Consider the following 26,904-nt stretch of genomic DNA (forward strand, 5'->3'; position numbering starts at 1 on the left):
CCGCTTCTGTGTCAATCCAGGGCTGCACAGTAAATTCCTGCTCATCTCTCTGGACTTGTCAAAACATTGACCCAGCACACTCCCCCGAGGTAAGACGATAGATATTTTAACGCACTGTCTATGGTCTCCTGCTGTGTTTTCACGGTCGCAAATCGTGCGTTGCCTTTTTATATACAATGATGATTGCTAGCCATGCTAGTTAGCCACCTTTTTTTTTTTTTTTTTTTTTTTTTTTTAGCCCGCCCGCTAACGTTAATGCTAGCTGTCAAAACGCTCCCTGACGTCCTGTCAGAGTTGGGGCTGTCAGCTTGATGTGTGTTATTACGGATAAACAGTACCCGGTATACTTATTTAATAACCTTGCTCTCATTTAAAACTGTCGCCGAGCTTAATTAAGTTTTAATTTGGCAAGCTTGATCAACTGCTAGACTGTTTGCGCTAATGTTAGCAAGCAGACAGTTAGACGATAGCATATCTGGGATTGGTTCTTCTTGGCACTTAGCTAACAGTTTTGTAGGGAGCTGTAAAGTTGTCGGTGAGGATTTCGTTAACAAAACAAAGCTAAACATTTGAGCGATATATTCATTTTTAACTGGGCTCTTTCCAGTGTAGTTGCAAGCAATACGAGTAAGTTATCTGGTACGACAGTGGTACGACTGTTAGTTCGAATTTGTCTAAGATGAAATGTAAGCAAGGCAACTGAAGCCTTAAAAAGCATATGCAGGTCGGATGGAGTACGGTGTGAAACCCGACAGATTCCCTGGCGTAAGACAAATTTGTAAAGGAACACCTGAATCACCAGCAGCCCCGCTTGTCTCAGGCAAGGTGGAGGTGAAAGTAACCTCCCATCGCTTTTAAGTGCCTCAGCAAACAGTGGGAATGTTCCCCTGCCTGTTTGGCTTCTCACTACCTCCATCCCCATCTACATCTGACTCACAGGAGAAACTAAACAAAGCTTTGCCTTTTAAGGTTGGTGTACTGGAGGTCATTGACACCAAGGTTTGCACTGACACAGCAGGGATGTTTATCTGCCCTTCCTGACAGACACATCCCTCAGTGGCAGACATTATACTGCTGCATCACTTAGATAGGTGAGAGATTGCTGTTTGTTAATTTAGTCATTGTCCAATTAAATGTTCATTCTTTGAAAACCTTAAAAGATATTACAATTATGCAATGTATAGTTTCGAGTTCTGTGGTTAAGTTTAAGGGAACAGGAAAGAGATTTTGCAAGGCATGTCCTAAAAGCCAGCTTTCAACACAACTAAGGGGAATGTTGCAGTAGTGGCAGGACTACTACACAAAAGGAAATGTAACACAAGTAGAAACATGAATCTGTGAGCCTGTCACCCAAGTTGTAGTGTTTTAACATGCAATTTATGTTTTTGGCTCATCTACCATGGGCTGATAGACATAAAATAATAAATAAGCCTATTAGGGCAAATCAAATTAGGAAAAATAATGAAAGTACCTCTCCATTAGTTCCATTAATTGCAATTCAGTTGATCTTTTTGTCTGTCTCATATCTGCAGTGTGTTGGTTGCCACATGGGGATATGGCAAAGTTTGAGCTCACGTTGGTCTAGGCAACCGTCCAGGCAACAGGAAAACAATACTGTATGGATAATTTATAATAGAAAACAAGCAGCGCTGTCATTGTATTGTCTTGCACAGCTTTGATTGATGGTTAAATCAACGGGTTAAATCTTACAATATATCATAAATCCATTCCTACAGAAGTAGACATATTCCAGCAGGATGAGCAGAAAACTCCAACACAAACAAAAATCTAGCTAAACCAGATTTTCCCAGCTGAACCAGTCATGAACAGTGTTGATCACAAAACTTGCTTTTGTGCATGTGTTATATATGCATTTAGTCAGGAGTGTCACTGTATTTGTGTTTGAGGGTGGAAACACAAGATGCTGTGCAGGCTTTCTGTCCATAAACCTGTGTGAAATTAGGAATCGTCGTAGCAGGTTTTTCTTCTTTGTAGGTATTGCTGGAACGTGCTGACTCATACAACACTGCATGGCAGTTTGTGTATGTGTGAGACTGTGCTTGTGCTCAGCATCTTACTCAAAATAAGACAGTGGTTTTTTCCTAAAGGGTTTTACGCTGCGTTCTAGCAGGAGGAACATGAAGAGGATAGATTCATCACTTCAGTCAGAAGCAGTGACACAAAGCATCTTGGTGAACTCTTTAGGATTATCCTCTGGATGGGGATTAGTCTTGGTTCTCAAGTAAAACAAATGAAATCGGAGATATCTACTGCAAAAAAAAAACAAAAAAACTTAATCTAGGACCAGCCTTAGTCTTTGTTTGGGAAACCAGGTCTTGAGTTATTGTTTTCATTTGGCAACAAAGGGCTTGACTTGCATGTAGTCCTTCAAAGTCTTGTTGTTTGTCACTTGTGAGGACACAGATGGTGAAATCCTTGAAGTCGTTACTGTTGATAACCTCGTATTTCCTTGACTTTTAAGTTTTTCTGGGTCGGAATGGCTGAAATGTTAATATCATTTGTGTATGTGTATGTGTGTGTGTGTGTGTGTGTGTGTTGGGTGGGACAGTGTTTATCCCTTTTGTGATTTACTTCCTGGGCTGATGTTCTCATCCAAGGCCGTATGACTAATGAGTCTCTCTCAGTGTCTTTGGTGGACGTGTTTCACTGAGAGATGGTAAAAAAAAAAAAAAAATATATATATATATATATATATATATATGATAAAAAGGGGCGACAAGACAGGATGAAAAGAGACAAGATGAGGTTTTCTTCACAGTTAACCAGTTAACAATGGTGCATTTTCAACTTATGTTAAGGAGTCCAGCCATAAGCAGAGTTACTCAGTTTTCTCTCACAGTTTCAGCTGCACCACTGTGTGATTTGAGCTGATCAGGTGTATTGCCGTTGTACCTTTTGAGTTTTATTTTAATTTTGCTGAGCTGCGGTTAATGCAGCCACCGGTGCAAGTCCTCTCTCTGCAGACCAGAATAGATGCTGTTGACCTTAGCATTTCCTTTTTCCAGATCGCTCCAGTCGGTGGATGTACTCTGACAAGGTTAGTCTTGTGATTGAGGTCAAGTGAATTTGATTTCATAGCCGTGGTTGTACTCTAATAAAAAGTCATTTGTTGGCTATTGACATTTAAGCTCTTCCTTTGGTAATGATCTTGTGATATGTACTGTACTTCCATTTCCCTGGTCTCGGGCAGCGCTGATGTGTCCTACTACAGATGATATACAGTAGATGATTTTTTTTTAAAGTAGCAGCTCATGAAAATAAGTAGAACTGAATTTACTTTACATATTGCTGTGATTCCGTTAGATCCAGTTGGTTTCCTGCTTCTTAAGTTTTTTCCTCACATCGTCAAATTATTTTGTCAGGGGCATAAAATTACCTCAAAACTAGTTTTCTCATTTTAATGTTTCCTTTAAGAAAATGTTGTGTGTTTTTAATGCAGCTGGCTTAAATCATGTCATTTTTGCCAAATGCACTCTATATGACAAAAGCCAGAGATTTGCTGTCCAGGACAAGTTTTTAAGACTGGAGACAACTCAGTTTTTGGACAGAGTTCTGTTACATTTAAATGTCACCAGGCCATAGACACAGTTTGACTTTGTGTCCCTTTGTTTTAAAATCTGCAACAGTGCTGAAGTGTGAGATGTGTGAGCAAAACTTCTGAGAGCTCTGACAGACTTACAGATGACCATTGAACAGTATTTTCTCTAATCCAGCTCAACACTGGAAACAGTAAAAAATAAAAACATATTAAGCAGTTTGAGTTTGATAACTCTTCATTCATTTAAACATTGTCAATTACTAAAGCTGTCTCCCAGTTTCCAACCAATCATCACCCTGGCTGCAAATGATATGAATGTTAATATTTTGATATCAGATATCAGATATAAATTATGATATGAACAGTATTACTTCAGCTTCTCTACATTTATAGTAGCGCGGTGGGGCACGGTTTTGGAATTAGTTCACCTATATACGTCTTTGCAGGGTGCACAACCTCGTAACCCTCATATTTCACCAAATGAGTACACAGATAGTACCCACAGCAAAATGCTGCTCTGTGTTGGACTCCCTCTGACACAGTGGCCTGTCTGTGCTTCTTGTTCCTAACACAAAGCAGTTGCCTCTCAGGCTGCATTCACATCCTGCCTCCTTCTCTGGGACCGGCAGATCAAACCTCTTCCCTTCATCCTAACCTAAATCTTCAAACTATAACTTAAAGCACTTGCTTGGTAGAACTTTATCAAATGAAACATGGTCTCTGCCAAACCTATGGCTTATAAACAAAGTTTAATTAAAACCGTAACAAAAGAAAATTAAAAGTGGAGTTACCTGAATTATCCTCCTCTTTTTGGTTTGTGCACTAAAATGTTGGTGAGACAAGAGTCAAGTGCAGGGTTGTTGGTCAACAAAGAGCAGTACAACACTGGAATTTTTACTGCTATACAGTGTGCTGCAGACTTTGTGGATACCATAAAATTAATTGTGTGTGTGATGCTAGCCTTTTGGCCAAAAGCTGATAAAACCATACGTTGTGTTGTCGTCTTTAATTTTCTGTAGTGTGGCAGTGAGATGTTTGAATGGGAGACTGAAAATGACCAAAAACAGTCTCCAAAATAGGCAGTATTTCTTGGAACAGTATAACAGTGAATAAATAAAACTAGCACACTTGTTATTTCTCTTCTTGCCACTGTTTTCTTTTTAGGAGGATGGACAAAGATCAACAACATTTTAATACATGTCTTGTCCCAACCAGTGTTTGCTGCAGGCTTGTGTTTGACCAGTGAGTGACGTTCAATCAAAAAGTCAATTGTCTCCTATGAGAAGCCATTGATCTGGTCAGGCAGGATTTTATTCAACTGAGACACAAGCTAATCTCCACCAGTCCTACATTTGTTTCTCTTTCATCATATTTTACATTCCCACTCAATTTCTTTTTTTCTTGTTATTTACATTGAAGGTTGGTATGGTCTGTTTCACAGCTTCAACTGTCAGTTTTTATCCTCAGCATGTGCGTGAAATTGACTTGTGGTATGTGTTTACAGTCTGCAGAGGTGTGCCACCTATAGAGATAGGTGTGTGTAAAGAGGTGTGTGTGTGTGCTCAGTCATTGCTCAGTACTGGGCTCCGTCTCGCATGGCAACAGCTCTCGTCTCTTAATTTCTTTCTCCTTGTCTCCCTCTCCGTCTGTCTCTGGTCTTTTCTCTCTGTGTGTCCCTGTGGCTTTGGATGTCAGCGAAGACTGCGCACAGAGACGTTGGTAAGCTAGCGGCTAAACACTGGACTTATGAATGGACTAGTCACATCAGTAGGTTTGTCTTTGAGTTTCTGACTGACTGGCAATGGGATTATCAGATTATTGGCCACTGGAAACAGTGGGGTTGTTTCACTGCCTTGGTTTGATATTACCTGTTTGTTTTAAGAAGGCAGCATGAAGTGGTGGGGCCCATGGAGTCAGAGCTGGTTAGATTGGAGTCTTTTATAATAATTACTAGCAACTACAATATGGCTGGTATTGTTTTCACCTTGAGTCTGTTTGTCTGTCATCATGGCAAAATGTGGTCCTGTAGATACCTGCTATAGTGGCACTACCACAGAGGTGGTTTTAAGTAATTGATGTCTCTCTGTGGACAGATTTTGTCACTGCCATAGCGTCACAATTGTGCAAGATGCACAGTTAGAGGTGTGTAGCTGAGAAACAAAATGAAGGCTGAGTTTGAAGATAGGTTTGGTCTAACCCATGAGTACCAAGTACTCGTGTAATAATGTAGTAATGATTTCTGAGTACTCATGGGTCAAATTGTCAGCATGTTGACAGGCGTTGCAGCCGGTGTGATTCTATCGCAAGATAGTCTGTAGTTTGGAATGCTAACATGCTGATACAGCTATCTGATGATCTGGACCAACAGTACTAAAGTAAATTACTTTTACAAACGGCTGCTTTAGCTTTAGCAGTTTAGACATATATGATAATTTTAGTGCAATGTCGATTCAACTTTTCAACCGCTGTAAACACATACATACAAAATTAGGATCTCCTGAGGTTGTCTTTTGGAAATAAATCTGAACCAAATGTTATTCATTTAATTATTCCATTTGAATTGTGTTATTACATTTTGTGTTATTTTGGAACCTTGATACTGGATTTATGTTACTTCTTAATTTAATAACATTAGTGTGAAACAAATGTGGAAAACTCCTCTGATTATTCTGACTTCAAATGAAAGTAGACACATCATTTAAAGCATCTTTCATTTATTCTCGGCTGGAAGGAAAAGTTTTTAAACCCGTTTCAGGTGATGAGTCATGTTAATATACGTGAACTTGATTTTTCTGGTGAAAAAGATGAGGTTAGCTCTGTTAACAAAGTCAGGTTGTAGTCAGCAATTTTGTGTTAAGTGAATTATAAATCATAGAGGAATAGTTGATTTCATCAAGGTGAGGCTACCCTTCATTTTTTCTCTCTTACTCTTATCTCTTCTTCATCTCTACACCTGACATGCCAGATACGTGTGCTTTTCCGTATTTGCGTGTATGTCATGGAATTAGTGAGCCTCAGATTGGGGTTAATTCTGATAAGCTATTGTCCAAGTATGGGGGAGTGTGTTTGTGGTGTGTGCATGGTGCCATGTCTGTCATGGTTACGTAACAGCTCATGGGCGTCTGAGACAGAGAGAGCAATATGATCTGAGAGCCTGTTGCAGCCAATCAGAAGATGGCTCTATCTCCTGTCTATCTCTCTCTCTCCTGTCTTTCTCTCTCTCTCTGTGTGAACTTAGTTTATTTATCTTGACAGCTAAGAAACAGAAAAGTGAGTTGATTAAAATCACAGTATTACGAAAATTAAAATAAAAAAAAAACATGGGTTGAAACTGCAAAAAGTGCAAAACAGTTTTTTGCTTGAACAAATAAGAATTAATGTAATATAATATGGATACAGATATGTAGCATTTTCAGAGAGATGCAAAGAAACATTTCTTGTACAAATCACAAAAGGTGAATAATTTCCATCAGAGAAATTAAGGTGAAAGTTTTAGCCAAGATTCTTATCCTTCTTATCTTTTTTTTCCTCATCATGCAGACCTAATTATTAACGTCTTCATGTCGAGTGTGCCTCCTAAACTGTGCTTCAGAAACACTTAAAGGAGCGGAATCTCTAACATCTTAGAAAGGCCAAGTACAGCCTAAGGGCTGTAAAATTAACCAGTGGTTATCATACTTTTTTTTTTTTTTCAAGTGTCACCACATAATCAAAAGGAATTTTCTTATGATCTGCATAGCTTCTCATGACATGACCGTGGAGTTTGAATCAGTGTTATGTGTACTGTACTGACTTTGCGGGTACCGTGATGCATCCTGTTGCTTAATACAGAATTGTCCGGTGACTCCCAGGCTTGGTTTTGGGAGATAGCTGGAAGCAGTGTGTTGTGAGATTAGGTTCAAGCTTGCTTTAACACATTCAGATCAAATTACAGGCTGCATACTGCAGGCTGCCATACCAGGAAATGTTGGATCCTGCAAGATTATCAATTCACAATATTAATGATTTTCATTTAGAATAACTGTTAACTGGTTATATGGGAGCTGTACTACAGGACCTGTCAGGCTACATTTTCTTGTTGTCTTGTTGATGACATAATCTGTGTAATATATGTAACAACATTATCGATGACAGTCTCAGTCAACGTAAGCCTTTCTCACTGTTCAAGTTCTATCTTTTTTACTCCCTCAGTGAGGAGTTTCACTGGGGGAGTGAAGCGAGGCAGATGTTCGTGCTGCCAGCTCCAGATCTAAAAAATGACAAGCAAAGGTTCAGTAAAGCATCATTATACTTGCTATGAATGACTCCTACAGTTCTACAGCAATAAGACTGTAAAGTGATTAGCAAAATGGCGAGCCTGTAATAACCCATGCAAATCAGACTTTCAGCCATGTTTGCTGTGTTCACAGACATATAGGTCGGCACAACTTGCTTTCTGTCATACAGTGCTGTTGCTTCACAGCAAGCGAGTGTTTCGAAGATGCCGTGTTCAAGGCTGAAATCTTATTTTGTCAGACGTTTAGTGACTAGTTTGGTCAAAGAGACTCTTCAAGATTTTCAGCTTTGACTTGCCACAACTAAAATTTATTTGTGTTGGCCTACCAATTTCTTTACCTCACCCTAATATGTTGCAGCAGTTTGAAAGTCAAACTATCATCAGAAAAGTAGAAAGTCTTGTGGAGAAAAAGATGGGGCATTTGTTTCATGTTCATTTCAAGTGGTGTAAGTGAGTGTTTGTTAAAGTGACCTCTACTTTTATGTACCGTAGATTCTTGTGATGTTCACAGAGCATCGGTGGAACATTGAGACCTGAAGCACAGAAATATGATTGGTATGAGTTATCACAGTCGTAGGCTTGGCCATGTTTTGGAACACGAGTCACTGACTCACCTCTCTCTCGAGGCAGGCAGTAGTTTTGGAAACCTGTCTTTATATCCTCAGGGTAAGGAGACTTGAAAAGCTGAATTACCATTTCCTCCAATCTGGATTTAAAAATGCACGGCTGGGTGTTTTATATTTGGGAGTTCCCTGGTTTATGTGATTATGAGGCCACAGGAAATTTCGGGCTTTGTCGTGTAGATCTCTTGGCTGGGTATCATTTGCTGATAAGCAGTCAACTCCCTTTTTAACTGGAAACTCTTTATTCTGTTTGATCGTGGTTTAAATGGGTTAGTAAAAGAGCTTGTGACAAAGCCAGAAACATAGTTTTTTTTTTTTTAATCTATTATTTTATGAGACTACATAAAGCAGATCATTGCAGAATTCATGTGAACCATCCACAAAAAGAAGAAAAAGAAAACAAAGTTGAAAACTGAGTTAGAACTGTTAGAACAATTGAATACCAGCTTGTCCTCCATTCTATCCGTCTTATCGATCGTGGACACAGAGGACAAAGTTCATTTGTGTGCTGAAGGCGTTACCTATCTCTGGCAAAGGTAAAACCCTACCACTGCGTAGAAAAAGGCAGAGTGAGAGGAGGGGAAAGAGAGCTTCAAAAATGAGTAACTCTACAAAACTAGTTGTATCTTATGGGATTTAATCACACTGCAGGTATGTATGTGTACAGCAGACAGCCTTAGAAAATAGTAGATCATTATTCAGTATTTTGCCAAGACTGCATTGATGTATTACCTAGAACTAAATCTGTGTATTGCTCATAAATGAACAGAAGAACAGGTGATGTTCAGTAACACTGTTTAATGAGGAGTTATTCCGTAAATTGTTTGTCCATGGCTACATGACCTTGGACAATATCCTAGACTACATTCAGAAACAAACTAAAAGGAAAAGGTTCACCTGTAAGCTATTAATTAAAATTGTCTCAATAATAGCTTCTGTAAACACATTAAATGATGATGGTTTTGATTAGTGGTAGAAATACTGAAGGTGCCAGAGGACGATATAGACTCTAAAGGTGGTCTGTAACATTTCATTTAAGACATGAACTTTTTTTCCTGGCTTCTTTCACTGTCTTAATTTTGCAAAAATATACATATGAAGTATATTACTACCTAAAATGTAAGGAATTGAAGCTGTCATGAGAAGGGACACTATTTAAAATGGGATTCCAGTTTTGCATTGAGGTTGTAAGGACAAATACTTGATTGGTGTTTGAAGAGAACACACGTGCTCAGCTGCTCAGTGCATCAGTACATCACCCTAAGAATCTGAATCTTTTAGTCATTTTTTACAATTAAATGCTGTTTTTGTCATAACTGATGATGAAAAACTGAATTTTTTTTATTGCTTTTTTCCAAAATGGTGGTTGAATTGAGTTGAATACATCACAATGACTCTGACGTATTTTTCTGACGTGAGTCTTCAGTGCTTGCTGGTACACACACAGGAGCCAGTACTCAAAACGTATTGCGGTTCGACCCTGTCCTTGTCCTGGTGTGCAGAGCTCAGGTGTGACTTAAGATTAAGTGGGTAAAAAACTGGATTCAGATTTACCGTGTGTTACGTAGCAAACCGCTGCCGTGAGATGCTGATCAGCCTGCTGATTCAGTGTGTAAGTCAATATTTGTCGTATTTGCCATGTGGGCTGTGTCATTGTGAGGAAAACGTTTCATGCCAGTTTGGTTTTGTTGTAGTGTTACTAAGGTCAGACATGCAGGTTATAGTGGTGAGAGAAACAAGCGGATAAAGTATGCGTCATCGTGGAAAGTATTCTGAGTCAGTGTGATGAATGAGGTGAAGTGAGCTGTGTTACTGAGCCAAACAGTGACTCCTGTAAGTGACAGATAAGAGATATTACCTTCACATTAATGTGATTTACTGCCAGTGCAGTAAAGTGTTTCTTTCCAAAAGCCTTTTGGGTTTTAATGGTGACTAATTGACATACTCATTATCCTGTATAATTTGACGAGTGATTAACCTGGAATTACAGCGTGTTGCTTACCTGTTTCCACCTTCACTGATTAACATCTTATCACCTCACTCTGACATTTAGCAGGAGGGAGAAAGGGCCACCTAGGCACTACACTATGACTTACATTGTTAAGGCCAGTTCAGTTGAAGGTTAAACTCTATGTTTTAAAGCTAAAACTAAAGGGATGAATGTCACTTGCTTAGTTGTTAATTTAACTAAACACATATTTGAAAAGTTTATTGCTCAGTAATAATTTGGTTGAGATTTGTTCATTATGCTGACTGCTCTTGTAAAGAACCAAATATAACTGTGTTCAGATTTTAACTTGTTATTTTGGGGTTTTACAATCGGAGTTGATTTGGGGTCGAGAGTTTAAAACTTTGAAGAGCCAATGTACCAAACAGAAGGTAACAAAGACCCAGAATGCCTGTGACAGTGGTACACCGATTATGTAACTACTGGACTAGAAAACTCTCTGTTTGCACTCAGTGGGCCATGATAGACAAGCTTGTTGCTCAGGCAGACTAAGCAGATTTTCAGCTGGTAGCCTAGATGGCTTGGAATGAGCCTCAGCATTTTGTGTCATGTGAAATCCTACAACTGCTGCCTATGGAGGGCCAGTATCAAGAGCACCGCAATAGTCAAGGTGTCTGTTATGAAAGCATACACAGTCTTTTCAGCACAATGTTTTCTTTAAAGAGTTCTCACTTCAGCATTGCTGCAAAAGTACAGAAAACGTTTTTGTCCACAAAAGAAAATTTATGATGAGAATATAAAACGATCAGGCCTTTGAGTAGTAGTTTCAGCTGTGAGGCCAAGTCTCTAAGCTTTTTTGTTGTTCAAATATACAGTATTATTGCTCAAAGGTCTAACAAGTAATAGAATTTTTTTCCATTGCTTAACTTCATTCTTAAAAGGAGAAGGATTATAGACGTTAGCCCCTTTTTAAACAACCTGTTCAAGGTGGTAATGCACCTTTATTCCTCTGTTCTGTATTAAAGGTAAGAACAGGCAGTGGGGAGGGGGAATTGTCTTTCTGGCATAAAGCTGGCAGAGGAGGTTGTCACAGAGTCGGATCCATGTCTGTGTAAAAAGGAGAGCCGGCGCTAGCTAACATCACGCAGTGCAGCAACATCACTCCAACTTTGTTTGGTTCAGTGTAAATAAGCACATGGCATTATAAAGGGGCTTCTTAATGGCAATGCAGCGGGACCTCTGTTTAAAACGGGACTATTGTGTAAAAGAATCACAGCTCATGTGTGAAGATAAATCGTTTTCTCAATCCTGCCTAAAAGGCTGACTTGATTTTTTTTTTTTTCTTTACAGGTTACGAATTTGCTTTACTCAGCGAAGCCAAAGAAACTCAAACTGAAGTTACATCAGCTGTCCGCCTGCTCTCTGTTAACTAAGCAGCAGATTGGCTCTGACTGACGTCTCCCGGTGTCAGTCTTCTGTGGTCAAAACTGTCCAAACTAAATCAGCATCGGATTGTTCGGGACATTCCCTGGATATTGAACAAAAAAATTGTGCTGTTGCCGTGGTGACACTCCAGAGGGACCTTGATTGACAGGTTTCCCTCCAGAGGAACTGTGAGGGCCCGCCACCAGAAGGAACATGTACTAGAAGTTGGAACATCTTTTCTGAACGACTGGTCAGCTTTGACTCTAGAAGATGAGCAATGAAGATGAGTTCTACGACGCCGTCACAGGTGGGTGCTCAGTGGGAGAGTGTGTGAGGCAAATGCCTCAGTTGATGTCAGAAATGTGTATATATATATAAATATATATATATATATACACACACATACATACATACATATCTGGATTTGATGTCGGTTTCTGCCTGGGTTTAATCTTGTAGCTTCTGTCCATAAGGAGGATTGTTGATAGAATTTTATAATTTTACAATTTTATAAATATATGTTTATTGGGATTTTATTTTCTCGTCAGGGAGTTGTGGCACTGTTTTAGCTGCAAAGGGCTGTCAGTCCTAATTAGATGGCCTGTTTTGGCTCCATCATACTGTAGAAGCATAATACCGTCTAATGGAACCTAACCTGCCCGCCTGTGATGATTAGTTTAATAATTCAGAGGTCGGCTATCTTCTGTGCATGATAGTCATGTGAACAACACCCTGGATTCTGTGAGAGTGGATGGTTGTATTCACGCCTGTATGTTTTTGTGCAAAAAGAAATAAACACAGGGGGAAAAGCAGTTAGTTAAATCTGAGGGTTTTTTTTTTTTTTGTTAAGAAGTGCTCAATTACAGTGTGAAATTTTTGTTGAATTTTCTTCTTTTGCATCATCAGTTAAATGACTTCACCAACATCCCAGACTTCTATTTTATTTATGATTCATTTCAAGTGGTTTCAGATTTCTGCCACTGTGCAGTGACCAGACCACTCATGGGATGTCATGCTTGCTAACGATACCGCTGCCATGAAGGGGTCTGATATCCATGCAGAGTAGAAGAACTTGATGAGACTGAACAGATTTTTGTTTGGAGATTGTTGGATCCCGCTCTGACTTTTGAGAGTTGCTTCTTCCGTTCACCCCTTGTGATAGACTTTGTGTTTGAAAACGGTGATGTTTGCAAAACTGTAGTGTAATACAAATACATTTTTTTTCAGTACAGGGAACTTGTGTCACATATTTACCATCACTTACAGTTTGCGAACAAACCACATTTGAATGAAGAACTTGCACCTAGCGATAAACTGCAGTAGATACTAATCTGGGATGGTGAGTTCTCTTGGCTGATGGGTCTTATTAGTGGATCTTAGATCTTGAATGTGTTGGTCTTGGAGAATGTGAATTAGTTGGTTTCAATCTGATATTTTCTGTTTTCCATTTTTTTTTTTTGTTATGTCCCCTTTCATAAATGACTGATTTCCTCATCTGTCCAGACTGTTCTGTAATATTCTGCTCTTCTTTCCATGTTAGATATTCATGAGAGTTTCATTAATAACTAATGTGACTCACTTGATATAAGAATACACACCTGGTACTTTTTTACATAATAGTGACAGCTGAGAGGGTGTGTTTTCTAAATCACAATAAGCCTTTTGGTCTATTTTAAGCCGTTGTTAAGGCCCCACCTTGAGTTCACCAAAACTCCACCCTGCAGCACAACATGCTCACCTGCCACGTTCACCTTCAGGAAATCTGATCAGTCCTGCAAAATGACAATATAATCTTGCTCCAGTGCGCTGTTATGTTTCTTTTTGTTTATTCGTTTTTTGTTCACACCATTTTTATTTTCTTTTTTCATCCTTAATATTGCTTTGAATTTAGAGAGTTTTTTTTTCCACACTGCATGACAGTGTGAGGTTAGTGTATTTTACTTGCTTTACAACATTTCATTGCAGCTTTTGCAGGTGTTGAGACAAGTTGCCATGGTTTCAGATGGCTGCAAAGTGACAGTTTAAATGCATTTTACAATAATTTAGCCTGGCATGTATTGTATCTTGGAATTTTAGAATCATAGCTACAAGTTAAAAAATGTCAGCGGAGAGGCAAACAGTTTCAGGCAATCAAATAGATTTACCAGTCACACCCAGGCAAGAAATACCTGATGCAACACAACATGCAAATCTATTTCATTATCTGCTACTGTCTTAATGTTGTAAACAAAACACTAAGATTTGACCCAAAATCAACTGCAAGCAAAATCATTGAGACTCAGATGTGTCTATTTCATCAGAGTTTTAAGTATTACTTTCTACATGTTTTAGCTGTGAGCAGATATTCCTGCACAGATCATTGGCCGGTGCAAGATTTAATTTTAATTATAGCCTCATTTTGTCTCCCGTAGGCCTGGATTCGGACGAGTCGTATGAAGGGGTGTCGGAGGCCAGTTTCAAAGACGCGCTGGTGTTTGACAGCAGCAGTCAGAAGGACAACGGATCAGTGCCACAGGAGAACGGCATCAAGAAACACAGGTACTGCTGCATTCTTGTGCTCATTCCACCCGCTGTGTGTGTATTTGTATGTTTGAAGCTGCTTTATGTCTTGTCCAGAAACTATTTGAAACCTCCCTCTGAATCCGGTACAACACTGATGGGCAGGGTCACGGCTTTTACTGACTAGGGTTGAATGCCATTTGATTAATAGCTCTGTAACTCACTCAGTGTACAGTTCATGGCCACATGAACTGTGCACTGTCATTTTAGTATGAAAAATGGAGGACATGGCTGCAAGCTGAACAGCTGAGCCCATTTTATCACCGTAACAACTGCATTTCTAAGGCGTAGTAAATGTTCAGTGAAGTTGTGGTTAGGTTAATGATGGTTGGAGGACAGCTGCGTTATAGTACAGATGATAAAAGCCAGCAAAAGTAAGGCCTTTCCCAGCCCCTTCCATGGCTGTCAGTGATGCATCGACCTTGTTGATTCATACATAAAACCATTTGGCTTTTGCGGGCCAAATTACTTTTATTTCACTGCATTAATTACAAAGAGAGTGGATAAGTTACCGCTCTAGAAAAGAGAAGCTTGACTCGGCTTCATGTGAACAGATCTCGTCTGTTTGTCCACTGTCATCAGAATAACATGTCAGATTTGGGTTGAATTGTTTCTTTCTCATTCTAATGTTTGCCATTTCTCTCTAATCTACAAGTCTGCATGTTCTGCCGTGCTACCAGACCAGACGGGCCACATGCTCAATTTATCTGCAGCCTTAGTTTTCATTCTGACCAGTGTGTTAGATCAGATACTGTGGGTACTGATCCACATGACAGTGATGCCGACAGCAGGCGTGACAGAACGGAATGATTTTCTTCTCTTTCTCTGTCTGGGTTTCTGTTGTCTCCATTATCTCTGGAAATATGTTTGCTTGGATGCCTAAGTCTTAGAAAAAAATGGCAACACAATGGAGACCGTGTGAAGTATTCACTGAAACAATACAGACGATGGAGAATTGATAAAAACAACACTGGGTGTTTCCACATAAAGGAAGTTGTTGAGTTTTTGTGAGTGTAAATGACCTTTAGGTCATCGGTTCTAACACCAAGTAACAAGTGTCAGATACTGGGGAAGGTGTGTTTGTGCATGCTCTCCATTCATGCCCAGTCATTCCTATGTTCTTTCATTTCAGGACGTCATTACCTGCACCCATGTTTTCCAGAAACACTATCAGTGTCTGGAGTATCCTGAAAAAATGCATCGGACTGGTGAGAACCCACAGATCAAATTCTACTTTTCTACACATATTAAAATCCCAGTGGCAAATACCCAGTATGGAGCAGTTTGGAGAGTATGCTAGACCATGAACAGGCTAATGAATACTTTTGGCCTGTGTAGAGCTTAGTGTGATTGTAGAACTTGAAACAACTGAAACAGGTTTTCAGAAACTGCAGAGTCATTTCAGGAGCCATGTAAATGTAATGAAAATGCAATATTTGTACAACCTGATACGTGTCAAAAATTGTGTAATATTTTAATGGATCAGTATAGTAACACTTTCCAGCAGTCACTTCAGCGTCAAATCATAGACATTATTACACCATCTTGCTTGTGACACCAATAATTTTATCTGGTATTGGCCACATTCCATTGGACTAAGATGCAGAGCATTTTAAGAAATTCAAATGATTTCAAACAACATATCCTGACAGTCGAGGTCGAAATCTAAAATACGGACTTGGTGTTGTTCGCTTTTCACAGGAACTGTCCAAGATCACGATGCCCATTGTCTTCAACGAGCCTCTGAGCTTCCTGCAGAGAATCACAGAATACATGGAACACACTTACCTCATCAACAGAGCCTGCTCACTGTCCGACTCCATAGAGCGCATGCAGGTCAGAGACACACACACACACACACACACACATACACCAGACATCGGTGTCTGGGGTCGAAAGAAATAAATAATTGTTTTCAAACCACAATACCAATTCAATGTCGTTGTGGACATGGTCTGTGATTGTTTGTCTTCAGGCAGTAGCTGCTTTTGCTGTGTCAGCAGTTGCGTCTCAATGGGAGAGAACTGGAAAACCCTTCAACCCTCTGCTGGGAGAGACTTACGAACTCATCAGGTACTCTCACACTTACACACACACACACACACACACACACACACACAAAACCTCTTTTTATGCTCACCGGTTTAAACAGTGTGCTTATCCTCTTTTTTTTTCTCTCCTGCCTTCGACAGAGAGGAGCAGGGCTTCCGGCTGATATCAGAGCAGGTATCCCATCATCCCCCAGTCAGTGCCTTCCATGCAGAGAGCCTGGCCGGGGACTTCGTCTTCCACGGTTCCATCTACCCCAAACTCAAGTTCTGGGGCAAGAGCGTTGAGGCTGAGCCTAAAGGCGCCATCACACTAGAGCTACTCAAGTGAGTCAAAAAGGGAGGCTGGTGGAAATGTGTGTGTTCTTAGCACCGTTCTGTGAAAGCCAGTTCCTCATCTTCTCTTCTCCTTTCTCTAACTCTCCTACTTTCTGTTTTATCCTGTCATTCCTCTCCTCCAGGCACAATGAGGCGTACACATGGACTAACCCTTACTGCTGCGTACACAACATCATCCTAGGCAAACTATGGATAGAGCAGTATGGCACAGTGGAGATTATCAACCACAGGTACGTCAACAATACATCTATGGTGTCTGCTCGTTGCAGTTCTACATTTGTGACAGTGGGAGCTAAGTGATAAAGTTAATTGTTGATTGACCTTTGTTGGTGGTCAGCAGGACCTGCTAGAGTTTTGTCTCCTCAGACACTAAACCACAGTCAAGTTCAAATAAAGCACAGTAAAACTGACTCTGTGACGTCTGTTGCTGTTCAGCATTCCTGTCCGGCGCCTTCGTTTACTCTGTCACAGTGTTTACTCTGATACTTCAGACTGTAGCTTGTTTACTCTCTGTGTGTCCTCTTGGGCAAACAATCTCTGGATGACTTGTTAAACCTTTATTTATCCAGGGAAGCTCTGCAAAGCTTGTTTTTATCCTTATTTCTTTCACGCTGTGTCATATCCACACAGTCGCACAGATTCACACTGGGAGCTGTGTGACAGTCAAGTCACGGCCCTGCACTGTTCGCTGACTCTATCTCACGGATTGGATTAGCGTCTTTTGTAGAAAACATGGAAAGCTTGATCGAATCAGTCACTCTGTGATTCAGACTGGCAACCTGTTGTTACAACACCACACTTCTCAGGATGGTTTATATTAAGTTGTTCAGTTAAATAATTTCAATCAGTAACAGTACTGTTTTCTCCTGAAAACCACCCACTTCTGTTTAAGAGACTGTAGCATCAGTCTTTAATGTTGGTAATTGCAGTTGAATAAATGTAATAAAGCAAAATTTAATTGCTTTATTACTGTTTTTCTATTTTCTGTTTTCTGTTTTTTATGTTCATCATAATTCACAAAAGCTCAGCTAGCGAAGAGATGTTAACCGTTTCTTCTTCTCTCTTGTTTTCTCCCACAGAACTGGAGACAAGTGTGTGTTGAATTTCAAGCCATGTGGGATGTTTGGCAAAGAGCTGCACAAAGTGGAGGGATACATCCAGGACAAGAGGTTAGAGTTTACTGCTACATCAACTACAGAATTTAAAAGTTCAAAATGCTGTTATTCTAATCTGGTTCTTCCTTTTCCTCCTCATTTCCTTCTGCTTACACGCACATTTTCTCTTCTCCATTTTCTTTTCTAATTGTTCTTCCTTATTTCCTCTGTGCACCTCCTCCTCTCTGTCCATCTCTTCTTCTTGCCTCTCCTTGTTCACATTTATTCTTCTTTTCTTGCTCTGCCTCTCCTCCCCATACTGCTTCCTCACTCTCCTCCGCTTTTCGTCTCCTCTTGTTTTTCCCCTCTTCTGTCCCCCTCATCTCACCCCTCTTCCACCCATTCTCCCTCTCCTGCCTCTTCCTCCCTTCTTCCTCGTCTTCCCCCACTGTCCAGTAAAAAGAAGGTGTGTGTCATCTATGGGAAGTGGACCGAGTGCATGTGGAGCGTCGACCCTCAGGCTTACGAGACCCACAAGAAGTCGGAGAAGAAAGGAGACAACAAGAAGCACAAAAATGTGAGAACAAGTTAGAAAATCTGTAGATTTGCACCTGCCCTTCCTTTAAACTAAAACTGCTCACTGTATTTATTGTTAATTTTATGAGATTGGAAGCTTACATTTTTAATACACCCCAATTCTGATTATTATTGGGTGTTTTCTGTAATTGCTGTCTTATTATTTTGGGATTAGTCCCATTTATTTGTTTTCTTTTTCTCTTAATTTCTTCATGGTGTCCACAGCGTTCTGTGTGGTTTTATCCAGGTAAACCAACAGGCTCGTGTAGGTTGGTGCTGATGTTTTCAGCTGTTTGGCTTTAGTCTGCTTGGTTATTTGTAGTGGAGCATAATAGCTGCAAAATGTGTGTAGCTTTCCTGGTGGGCTTGGAGAGACCTTTACTGAAGCAAGACAGATTGTGAAAGAAATCTGTGATATACATGGTAACTTTATGCAGATACAGAATAAATGATGTTTCACAGTTTTAAAAAAGAAGTGTATTATTTCCAGGAGGAGCCGGAGAGAGCGGAGAACGATGATGCAGATGACATGCCCGAAGTCCAGGAGACGGTGTGTGTGGTACCAGGAAGCACTCTGCTGTGGAGGATAGACTCCAGACCAGCACACTCTTCTTCGGTATACCAAAAAAAAAAAAAAAAAAAGAATGAACAGAATACACATCTACATTTAAAAACACACTGATACTCAACATCCTTCTCTTCCTTCCACAGATGTACAACTTCACCAACTTTGCAATGTCTCTCAACGAACTGGAGCCTGGCATGGAGGCCATCCTGGCCCCCACAGACTGTCGCTTCAGGCCTGACATCAGAGCCATGGAGAATGGCAACATGGGTAATTTGATTTAAAGGCCTTATCAGTGTTAAATGCATCTCTGCTTGCCTGAGCATACAGTAGCTGGTTTCCCAGCAGTGCCCTGCAGAAACCTTGTTTTCTGTTAAATAAAGAAATGAAGAATATAATGAGAAGTTACAGCCGACATTTAGATTATTCTCTCAAGACTTTTCAGTAATGTTTCATTTTTGATGCCAAATAATAAATGTGGAAGTGTGGTTTATTAACTTGACTCCTAATGTGACAAACAGAACATTAATAGTAAGACAGTGCTGCCACCTGCTGGATGTCTGTGTCACAGTCTTTTGTTACTCTAAGTGGGTGTTTACAACTTTATTAACCTGAAGTGAATTCAGTTGATCCAGTACTTGCTGTGTTTGTGCAGATGAGGCCAGTAAGGAGAAGGAGAGACTGGAGGAGAAACAGAGAGCTGCCAGAAAGGAGAGAGCCAAGAATGAAGAGGAGTGGTCTACTAGGTAGGAAACATGCACACATACATGCATGCTAACTTTAAATGCTCCCCACTGTTCAATTAAATTCAGTTAAACATATGCATACATCTGCATCATGTTACAGACACACCAAAGACCTGATATATTGTAGATTCATGTTTGCCTTGATTAAAACCAATTTCCATTCAGAAGAGGTCTCCTCAAAGAAAGTCTCTGACTCGTCAGCATTGACATCTTCTGTCGAGAACAGAGTCAGTGATGTAAAAGATGATATTTTTGTCAGTTCTGAAGATAAATGTTTATTTTAAATTGGCAGTGTTTATTAATAGGGAAGAGAAAACGGTCATGATGAAACTCAGTCCTCTTCTTTATTTGAGTCCACAAGCACTTTGACAGCAGTGCTGTGTTAAAGGAATATTACATGCATATTATTCTCTTTTATTTGCCAAGAGATAGGTGAGAAGGATAATGACACTGTCATGCCGGTTCACCTAGTATATAACTATAGTTAGCTTAGCTTAGCATGAAGAGTGGGAGCATGGGGAAACAGACTGGCTGTGTTCAGAGGTAACACAAGGTTCCGACCAGCACCTCACTAACACTCACTGGTAAACACATTAGATCCACACTAAAACCACAGTATGAAAATAACAACAACACAGAGTCTGAATATACACAATAAAAAACAAACCACTGTGTTTAGGGTTGAAGTGACATTCTGCAGGCCCACATGCAATGCCTCTTTCCTCTCTCTTTTCTACATCTTTTTTTTTGTTATTATTGAAATCTTTAAATATATTATGACAGCGGCAACATTTCCTGCTGGACTTCTGGAGATCTGCATGATATCATTTCATGTCCAACTTTGTGGACAATGTTACATAACATGAAATAATAATAAAAGTCAAAATAAAAATCACACGCTGTGAATTAAATAAGAAAATGACTGAACAAATCAAACAGAATTCAGAAATTAAAGTGTAAAAAATACAAATTCTACATAGAAAACATAGAAAACAGCAACAAGCTGTTGAAAAAAAAAAAAACACAACAGTAGTAGTAACAATGAAAGGAAATTTGTGTGTGAGTGATCTGTGCTCGTGTGTCGTTCAGGTGGTTCCAGTCGGGCACCAACCCACACACCGGCTTGCAGGACTGGATCTACAGTGGTGGCTACTTCAGTAGGAACTACCAAGACCTCCCTGACATCTACTGATAGCCTTCATCCTCCTCCCCCCTCCTCTTCCTCCTCTGTAACCTGCAATGATCTGCCTGTCACGAATTTGGAGAGAAATGTTAAGAATCCACATACCAACCTTTACTACCATCTTCATCTCACTGCCTTCATCATCATCATCATCATCATCATCATCATCTTCCCTCTGTTCGAACAGACCGACACACCCACCCTCACCCACACCCACCCTCACCCACACCCACCAACCCCCACAACCCACCCTCACACACCCACCCACACACACACACACCCACCCACCCTCACACACCCACCCACACCCAGCACAGATTGGAAAGACTAACAAAGAAGCCAAATGCCGTCACTTCTCTCAAACTGCGGCCTGCTTGATGTCCACTAAGTCTTCAGGTGTTTTTATTTTGCATCATCTTCACACCGATGTCTTGTTCTCATCATCTTGTATGATTTCTGACCAGCAAACGTTTCCCATCTCTCTGCCCCGACGACGTTTAGAGCACAATAACCATTTTCTTCCTGACCAATCCCAGTGGCAGAGAGTTGGTGCGTGTGAATCAGAAAACAGCCCACAGACTCCCAGGTCCAATCTGAATGTTTTAAGTCTTTACAATCATAGTCGCTCCTCTGAGAAAACGGAGACCAAGCTTCTGGACAGCGACGTTTAAAACAGTCACATATGTCATTAATGAGTAAACGCAACATGAAGTACGACAGAATAATCACAGTGATGGATTTATGGACAAGGATGGACACCCAGTCAACGGGGAAATCAGGGATGTGAATGCTCCTTTGACTGCAGATGGATTTTGAGGATGCTTTTTCTTTTTTTTTTTGGAAATTTTTAAAGACTCAGACACTTGCAAAACAAACTTAGATGACATCACACTCTTTAAGGACAAGAAGTTATACAGAACACGCAGAATACAGTTGCTTCAATTGGTCAAGTCAAATGCAAGCATGAGCTTATTACTGTCCATGTGTTATATCCCTAAAACATCTAGAAACCACTGTTACTCTCCCGTTAACCTTCTGCTTAATGTTTATGCATCGAAATAAATCAAGGCACCTAACAGACAGCGGATGTTTCCTCGACAGCGTAGCAGAATGTGCAGCTCGAATGAGACCAGACCTGGGATCAGAAAGGAAACCACATCAGATCTCATGTTCTCCTGCATTAAAACAGATGAATAGAGCACAGGTTGGGTGGCACGTCCGAGCTGTCTGCCCCCTCGAGGATCTAACTCTTTTGTCTGAATGTCTTCAAGAACATCTGTTGGTTTTTAATACCAGGAGTAATGTAGAGTGTGTTTAACAACACAGTACTCCTACCATGAATACGCTCTGTGTGGGATTGTAAAAGAAAAAGCAGACTTTTAAGAAACACTGAGCTGAATGTGTCCGGCTGCCGTGTCATAGTTTCTCAGTCTTTTCTCAGCTGCTGAGGTTCACTAATATGAACAATATGAAACAAGCTTCACACAAGTGCAGAAAGTCAGATTTTTTTCATGATCTGGTTTCATATTTCTTTTACACTGCTGAGGAAATCTCTGAGCTTGACGGCACTCCTCTGTTTTCCCTCACTGGTCAAGGTTTGGCAGCATGTGGAGGTTCAGTCTCCTGCTCAGGAACACTTGAATGGGATGTGTGAGCTCTAACTTGAGTGAGATATAAGTAGTTGTGATCTGTAGTTACTTCACCATCCTGACAGAAAAATCAGAAATCAGTTTTTCCCTGTGTAAGAACAAAGTAATGTGTGATGGCCGATGCCTGCATGTGCATGTAAATCTGAACCTAGAGGACTAAAGTCCAAGTTAAAACTCATTATACAATGAGTTTGACCTTTGAAATCGATATTTAAACTGCCGGATTAGATATAACATCCATCTGTGTTCAACTGAATAACAGTGAGGAAATTAAAAAATAAGAAGAAATGTAAGTAACAGTAACGACACATGCACACATGGTGTGAATGAGGAAAAACGTGCAGACACTTGAAGCCATATTAACTACAGGAGAGAGTGGATTTGATGTGTGAATGACGGGAACTGAACTATGGGAACATGAGGAGTTACATTATTATTAACCTCACTATCATAGCATGATTTTAAAAATGAAACATTAAACATGTCAGTGTAATGGAATGTAACATACAGCGTTAGATAGTCTGGTGTCCAGTTTTGTTATTGGATGATTGGATGTTGGACCCCGGATGGATTACTGAACAGGCCCATGTGCCCAAGACGTCAGGGGGGGCCTGAACACAAAACAAAAAAAAGAACGGCTCACAGGCTGACGGGACGAGACACAGCTGGGCAGCTTGGATATATAGTATTTCAGAATTTAATGTACAAGAAGCCCGTAACTCACAGAACCATCCTGTGTGTTGCATCTTTATTCTTTTTGATTCATGAAAGCCTTTAAACTCAACACCAGAAATGAGCTACGACATCGTAACCCCATGTCGCTCCCAGCAAATATTTGGACTTTAGCAGCTCTGTGGCTTTATCTTAATGTTGATAATACATGATATTTTAGATAGTTGACTGTCAGTATTTTTTTCCTTTCATTCCAGCTGAGCACTGACTCAAATTTCCATTCAGATTTTGGGGTGGAAATCCAGCTGAAGATGTAAGATGAATTATGATTGGCTGAGCACCAAGCCACATGTAATCACCTTTGGTAAAAGAGTACACAGGAATGGATTGGACATATTTGACTTTCATTTTTATCAAATATTGATGTTGGTTTATTTTGTTTGCTGAAATCATATTAATAGTGAGACATTTCTATTAGAGCCACAGGCTCTTCAGCTTCAGATAAAGTTACAGATCTCTTTCATTTGTTCCTTTGCTCTTGTTAAAACTGAAAGAGTTACATTTGAATTCATGTAAAATCGTGTTGTGTTAGTTTCTCCTTCTGAACAGGTTCTTCACGTTACCTGCAGACCTATTCGCACAGTTGAAAGTGGAATATTTTAACAGCAAACACAAGTAGTTTTAGCTCTTTTTATTATAATAATTAGGGCTAATAATAATTATAATAATAATGGTGGTAATTATCATCTAGGTTGCGCATTTAAATAAAATAATGGTTAGAAAATGTGTCACAAATCTAATAAGGGGAATTTGTCCTGCATCAGCTGACCAACTAAGATACCCAATGAGATGTTACTCACTATTTTCATGCACTTCGCTCCCTTCACTTTAAATACCTGATGTTGATGCTCTATGCAACTTCTGCAGCTCATCATGAACAGTATGTCTGATCTGTTTTTGTACTGAAGCTTTACATTCCCCAACACACACACACACACACACACCCTCAGCCTCTGTGCTACTCAGCTTGAATAATAACGACTTTGCCTTCATAGTTAATCTTAATATATTATATTCCTGATAGTTAAAAATTATTGCAACTTGTTGAAGTACTTGGCACTACAGCCAGCCTCGTATCACATCTTGGATCAGTTTAACTTTACATTTCCATGTCACGTCCATGTTTCATGTCACGCTTAGTGCCTGGATATTTTTTTCCTTTTTTCATTCCCGTATTCTTTTTTTCTCTCTTTTTTTTATTCATGTGTATTATTTATGATGTGTGATGTTTTATGAAAGAATTCTGTTGTCAAACTTTTTTTTTTCTTCCTTTGCTTATGTTGCTAATCCAAAACGGCTCTGGATTTTTCTTTTACATTTAAACGTGAATCTGTACCGTTTCACACGGGAGCGGAGTGTCTAGTCAGGGTTTGAAATGAACGTCACTCACCAGCTTAACACATGTACACTGAACTGTTCCATCTGTCAGATTTACTAGCCAGTGCAGTTTGAGGGTAGACAGGCTGCATTTGAATTACTCTTTCCTGTTGGCTTTTTAAATTCACAGTTCAAATCCAGCATCCAGTTATTTTTATGCCCAGGTATTTTTTTTTTTTTTCTGTGTGTCGTTTAAATAAAGTCATTACAAATCTATGATACAAACACTACTCAAGTTGCACTGTTGCAGATAGGTGAAATTAATCTAAACAGGAACAAGAGTCGTTTAAAAAAAATAATAGTTTGACTGTAAAGTAATTGCAGCTGGTAAAATGGTCCAGGTGGCTCGTAAACATATGGAACAGTTACACTCATCAGTGCCGATGGATTTTTCTGATGAAGACTAAAACTCTGTCATTTAACTAGATCTAGGTTTTATGTTGCTTTGAGTGTTGTTTCTTTCTATGATGATGTCTTCTGTTGAATTTCACCCCCCCCCTTCTCTTGGACTGTATGATGTGGTTGTCGATGTTATATATGTGTACAAGTGTTGCACAGAGCTAATCACAAGCAAAATGGCATATTATTTTGTGCAATTGATTTATTTTTATAGTATTTAAGCAGTTTTTGGTGAGAACATTGTGCAAGATGTTTTATTTTGAGGTGGGGGACTGTAAGGGGTCGTATCCATACTGTGGACAGCTTGGTAGATTAATGAATGGGGGAAATGTCTACTAATAAAATCCTAATTTCACTTTTTGACCATGTTTCATTCTTTTTTCAATAAAATAAATATTAAAAAATACATGCTAGTGGACTTTTAAGCTGATACATCGAACTTAGTTGCATTAGCAAGAGTTACAGAGCAACCTAGTCATTCATATGAAGTTGTATTTCTGGTCACCTGATGAATTCTCATTCTTTTAGTTCTGTTTCTGGTCTGTACCGACTCCTGGGGGAAATATCTGGCTCTTTCACTGCTAATTGCTCCACTATGTTCACTAGATAGGCCTGAGAGCTAAACGATAAGATGAAAATCATCAGAAAACTCCTTAAAACTGACAGTAGCTGCAGATTTGAGTGATAATTCTCTGTGGGTTCATCTCTCAATACTTTTCACTCAAACTCAGATGTGAACATTGTGTTGGCAGCAGAGGAAAAGTCAGCAGATCGCCAAACAGCTAAAAATCAGAGCCAACACAACCGTTGTTTGTTTTTATGTATTTGTCTTTTATTTATTTTTCCTGATTGAAATGTATTGTAAGGTCATAATTTGTCATTCATCACATTACATGGCATGATGCACCAGGTCTACTACACCCATTTACAGGAGGAATACACGGAAACATACACAAGGTTTTACAATGGGGAAACAGGAAATTTAGCTCATTGCACTTACAACAGTGAATGGAACACTTTGTAGTCATTTTTAGGCTCTCGACCTTTTTCTGTGTTATATTTTCATCCTCTTTTCATCATTCAGTTGGGTTATGTTTTTTTTTTTTTTTTTTTTTTTTAATTTTTCACATCTCCACTGCCAAATTCTCTCTCTCTCTCTCTCTCTCTCTCTCACCATCTCCAAATAAAATTTTCCATCCACCCCAAAAATTACATGGATGCCAGAATATTTTTCCCTTTTTTTTTGTTTTTGATGTCATCTCATTTTACAAACACAACATGTATAGAAACTCCACACAGACCAATATGTTTTTGTTATTTTTTTTCATATCCGAATACAACTTTTTTATGAGTTTTAAACAGTCTGCACGAGCCAGCCACATACGTACACAATGCAATTTTTGTAATTTATTATTCAAATCAACAACTGCTCTTGTTTGTTATGTAGGTTTCATTGTTTTTATACACAAAAAGCACAAGTTCAGGCAGGGAGGTTCAGGCTTGCATACGCTCCGGCTCGTGTCGCCGTGTAGCCGTGTGCAAAGGCCTCTCTCGTGCCCGTGTGCCTGTGCGTGTGTTTGTCTGTGAGTGTTTGTTGTGGTATGTTAGCATTTACATGTTGGACAGAACACGTCCTTCATGGCATTTACATGTCATTGTTGTTTGTTCAAAGCAGACTGGTCGGTTCTCATCTGGTATTTACACTGGAAAGAAGATGGCAGCCTGTGAGGTGGGAGGTCAAAGAGGTTCAGACGGTTAAGGGACGGGTGGAGGGAGGTGTCCGGGTCATGCACTTGTAATTTTACT

At 39.7% G+C, this 26,904-nt stretch overlaps 1 protein-coding gene across 2 annotated transcripts; it reads left to right on the forward strand.

Annotated features, from left to right (window-relative positions):
- LOC121200734 (oxysterol-binding protein-related protein 2-like) lies at positions 1–25,453 on the forward strand. Of its 2 annotated transcripts, none has more exons than XM_041066214.1 (14): positions 1–89; positions 11,757–12,138; positions 14,243–14,369; positions 15,523–15,598; positions 16,092–16,226; positions 16,366–16,463; positions 16,583–16,765; positions 16,900–17,007; positions 17,857–17,946; positions 18,328–18,448; positions 18,938–19,063; positions 19,159–19,282; positions 19,668–19,758; positions 20,848–25,453. In XM_041066214.1, exons 2-14 carry the CDS (start codon positions 12,102–12,104, stop codon positions 20,948–20,950), a joined length of 1,419 nt encoding a protein of 472 aa, XP_040922148.1. In that variant the 5' UTR covers positions 1–89; positions 11,757–12,101; the 3' UTR covers positions 20,951–25,453. The 2 variants fall into 2 exon arrangements, with proteins under 2 accessions (XP_040922148.1, XP_040922140.1); XM_041066206.1 differs by lacking the exon at positions 1–89 and adding an exon at positions 9,001–9,109.
- The last annotated feature ends 1,451 nt before the right edge of the window (positions 25,454–26,904 follow it).

Source organism: Toxotes jaculatrix, chromosome 2, assembly GCF_017976425.1.
Source record: "Toxotes jaculatrix isolate fToxJac2 chromosome 2, fToxJac2.pri, whole genome shotgun sequence".
NCBI classification, from domain to species: domain Eukaryota; kingdom Metazoa; phylum Chordata; class Actinopteri; family Toxotidae; genus Toxotes; species Toxotes jaculatrix.

Bases quoted from the DNA above. Each gene is read 5' to 3' on its own strand.
- LOC121200734 (XM_041066214.1), top strand. From the start codon at position 12,102: ATGAGCAATGAAGATGAGTTCTACGACGCCGTCACAG. The intron at 15,599-16,091 runs GTGAGAACCCAC...CGCTTTTCACAG, and splicing joins TGAAAAAATGCATCGGACTG to GAACTGTCCAAGATCACGAT. The intron at 17,008-17,856 runs GTACGTCAACAA...TTTCTCCCACAG, and splicing joins GTGGAGATTATCAACCACAG to AACTGGAGACAAGTGTGTGT.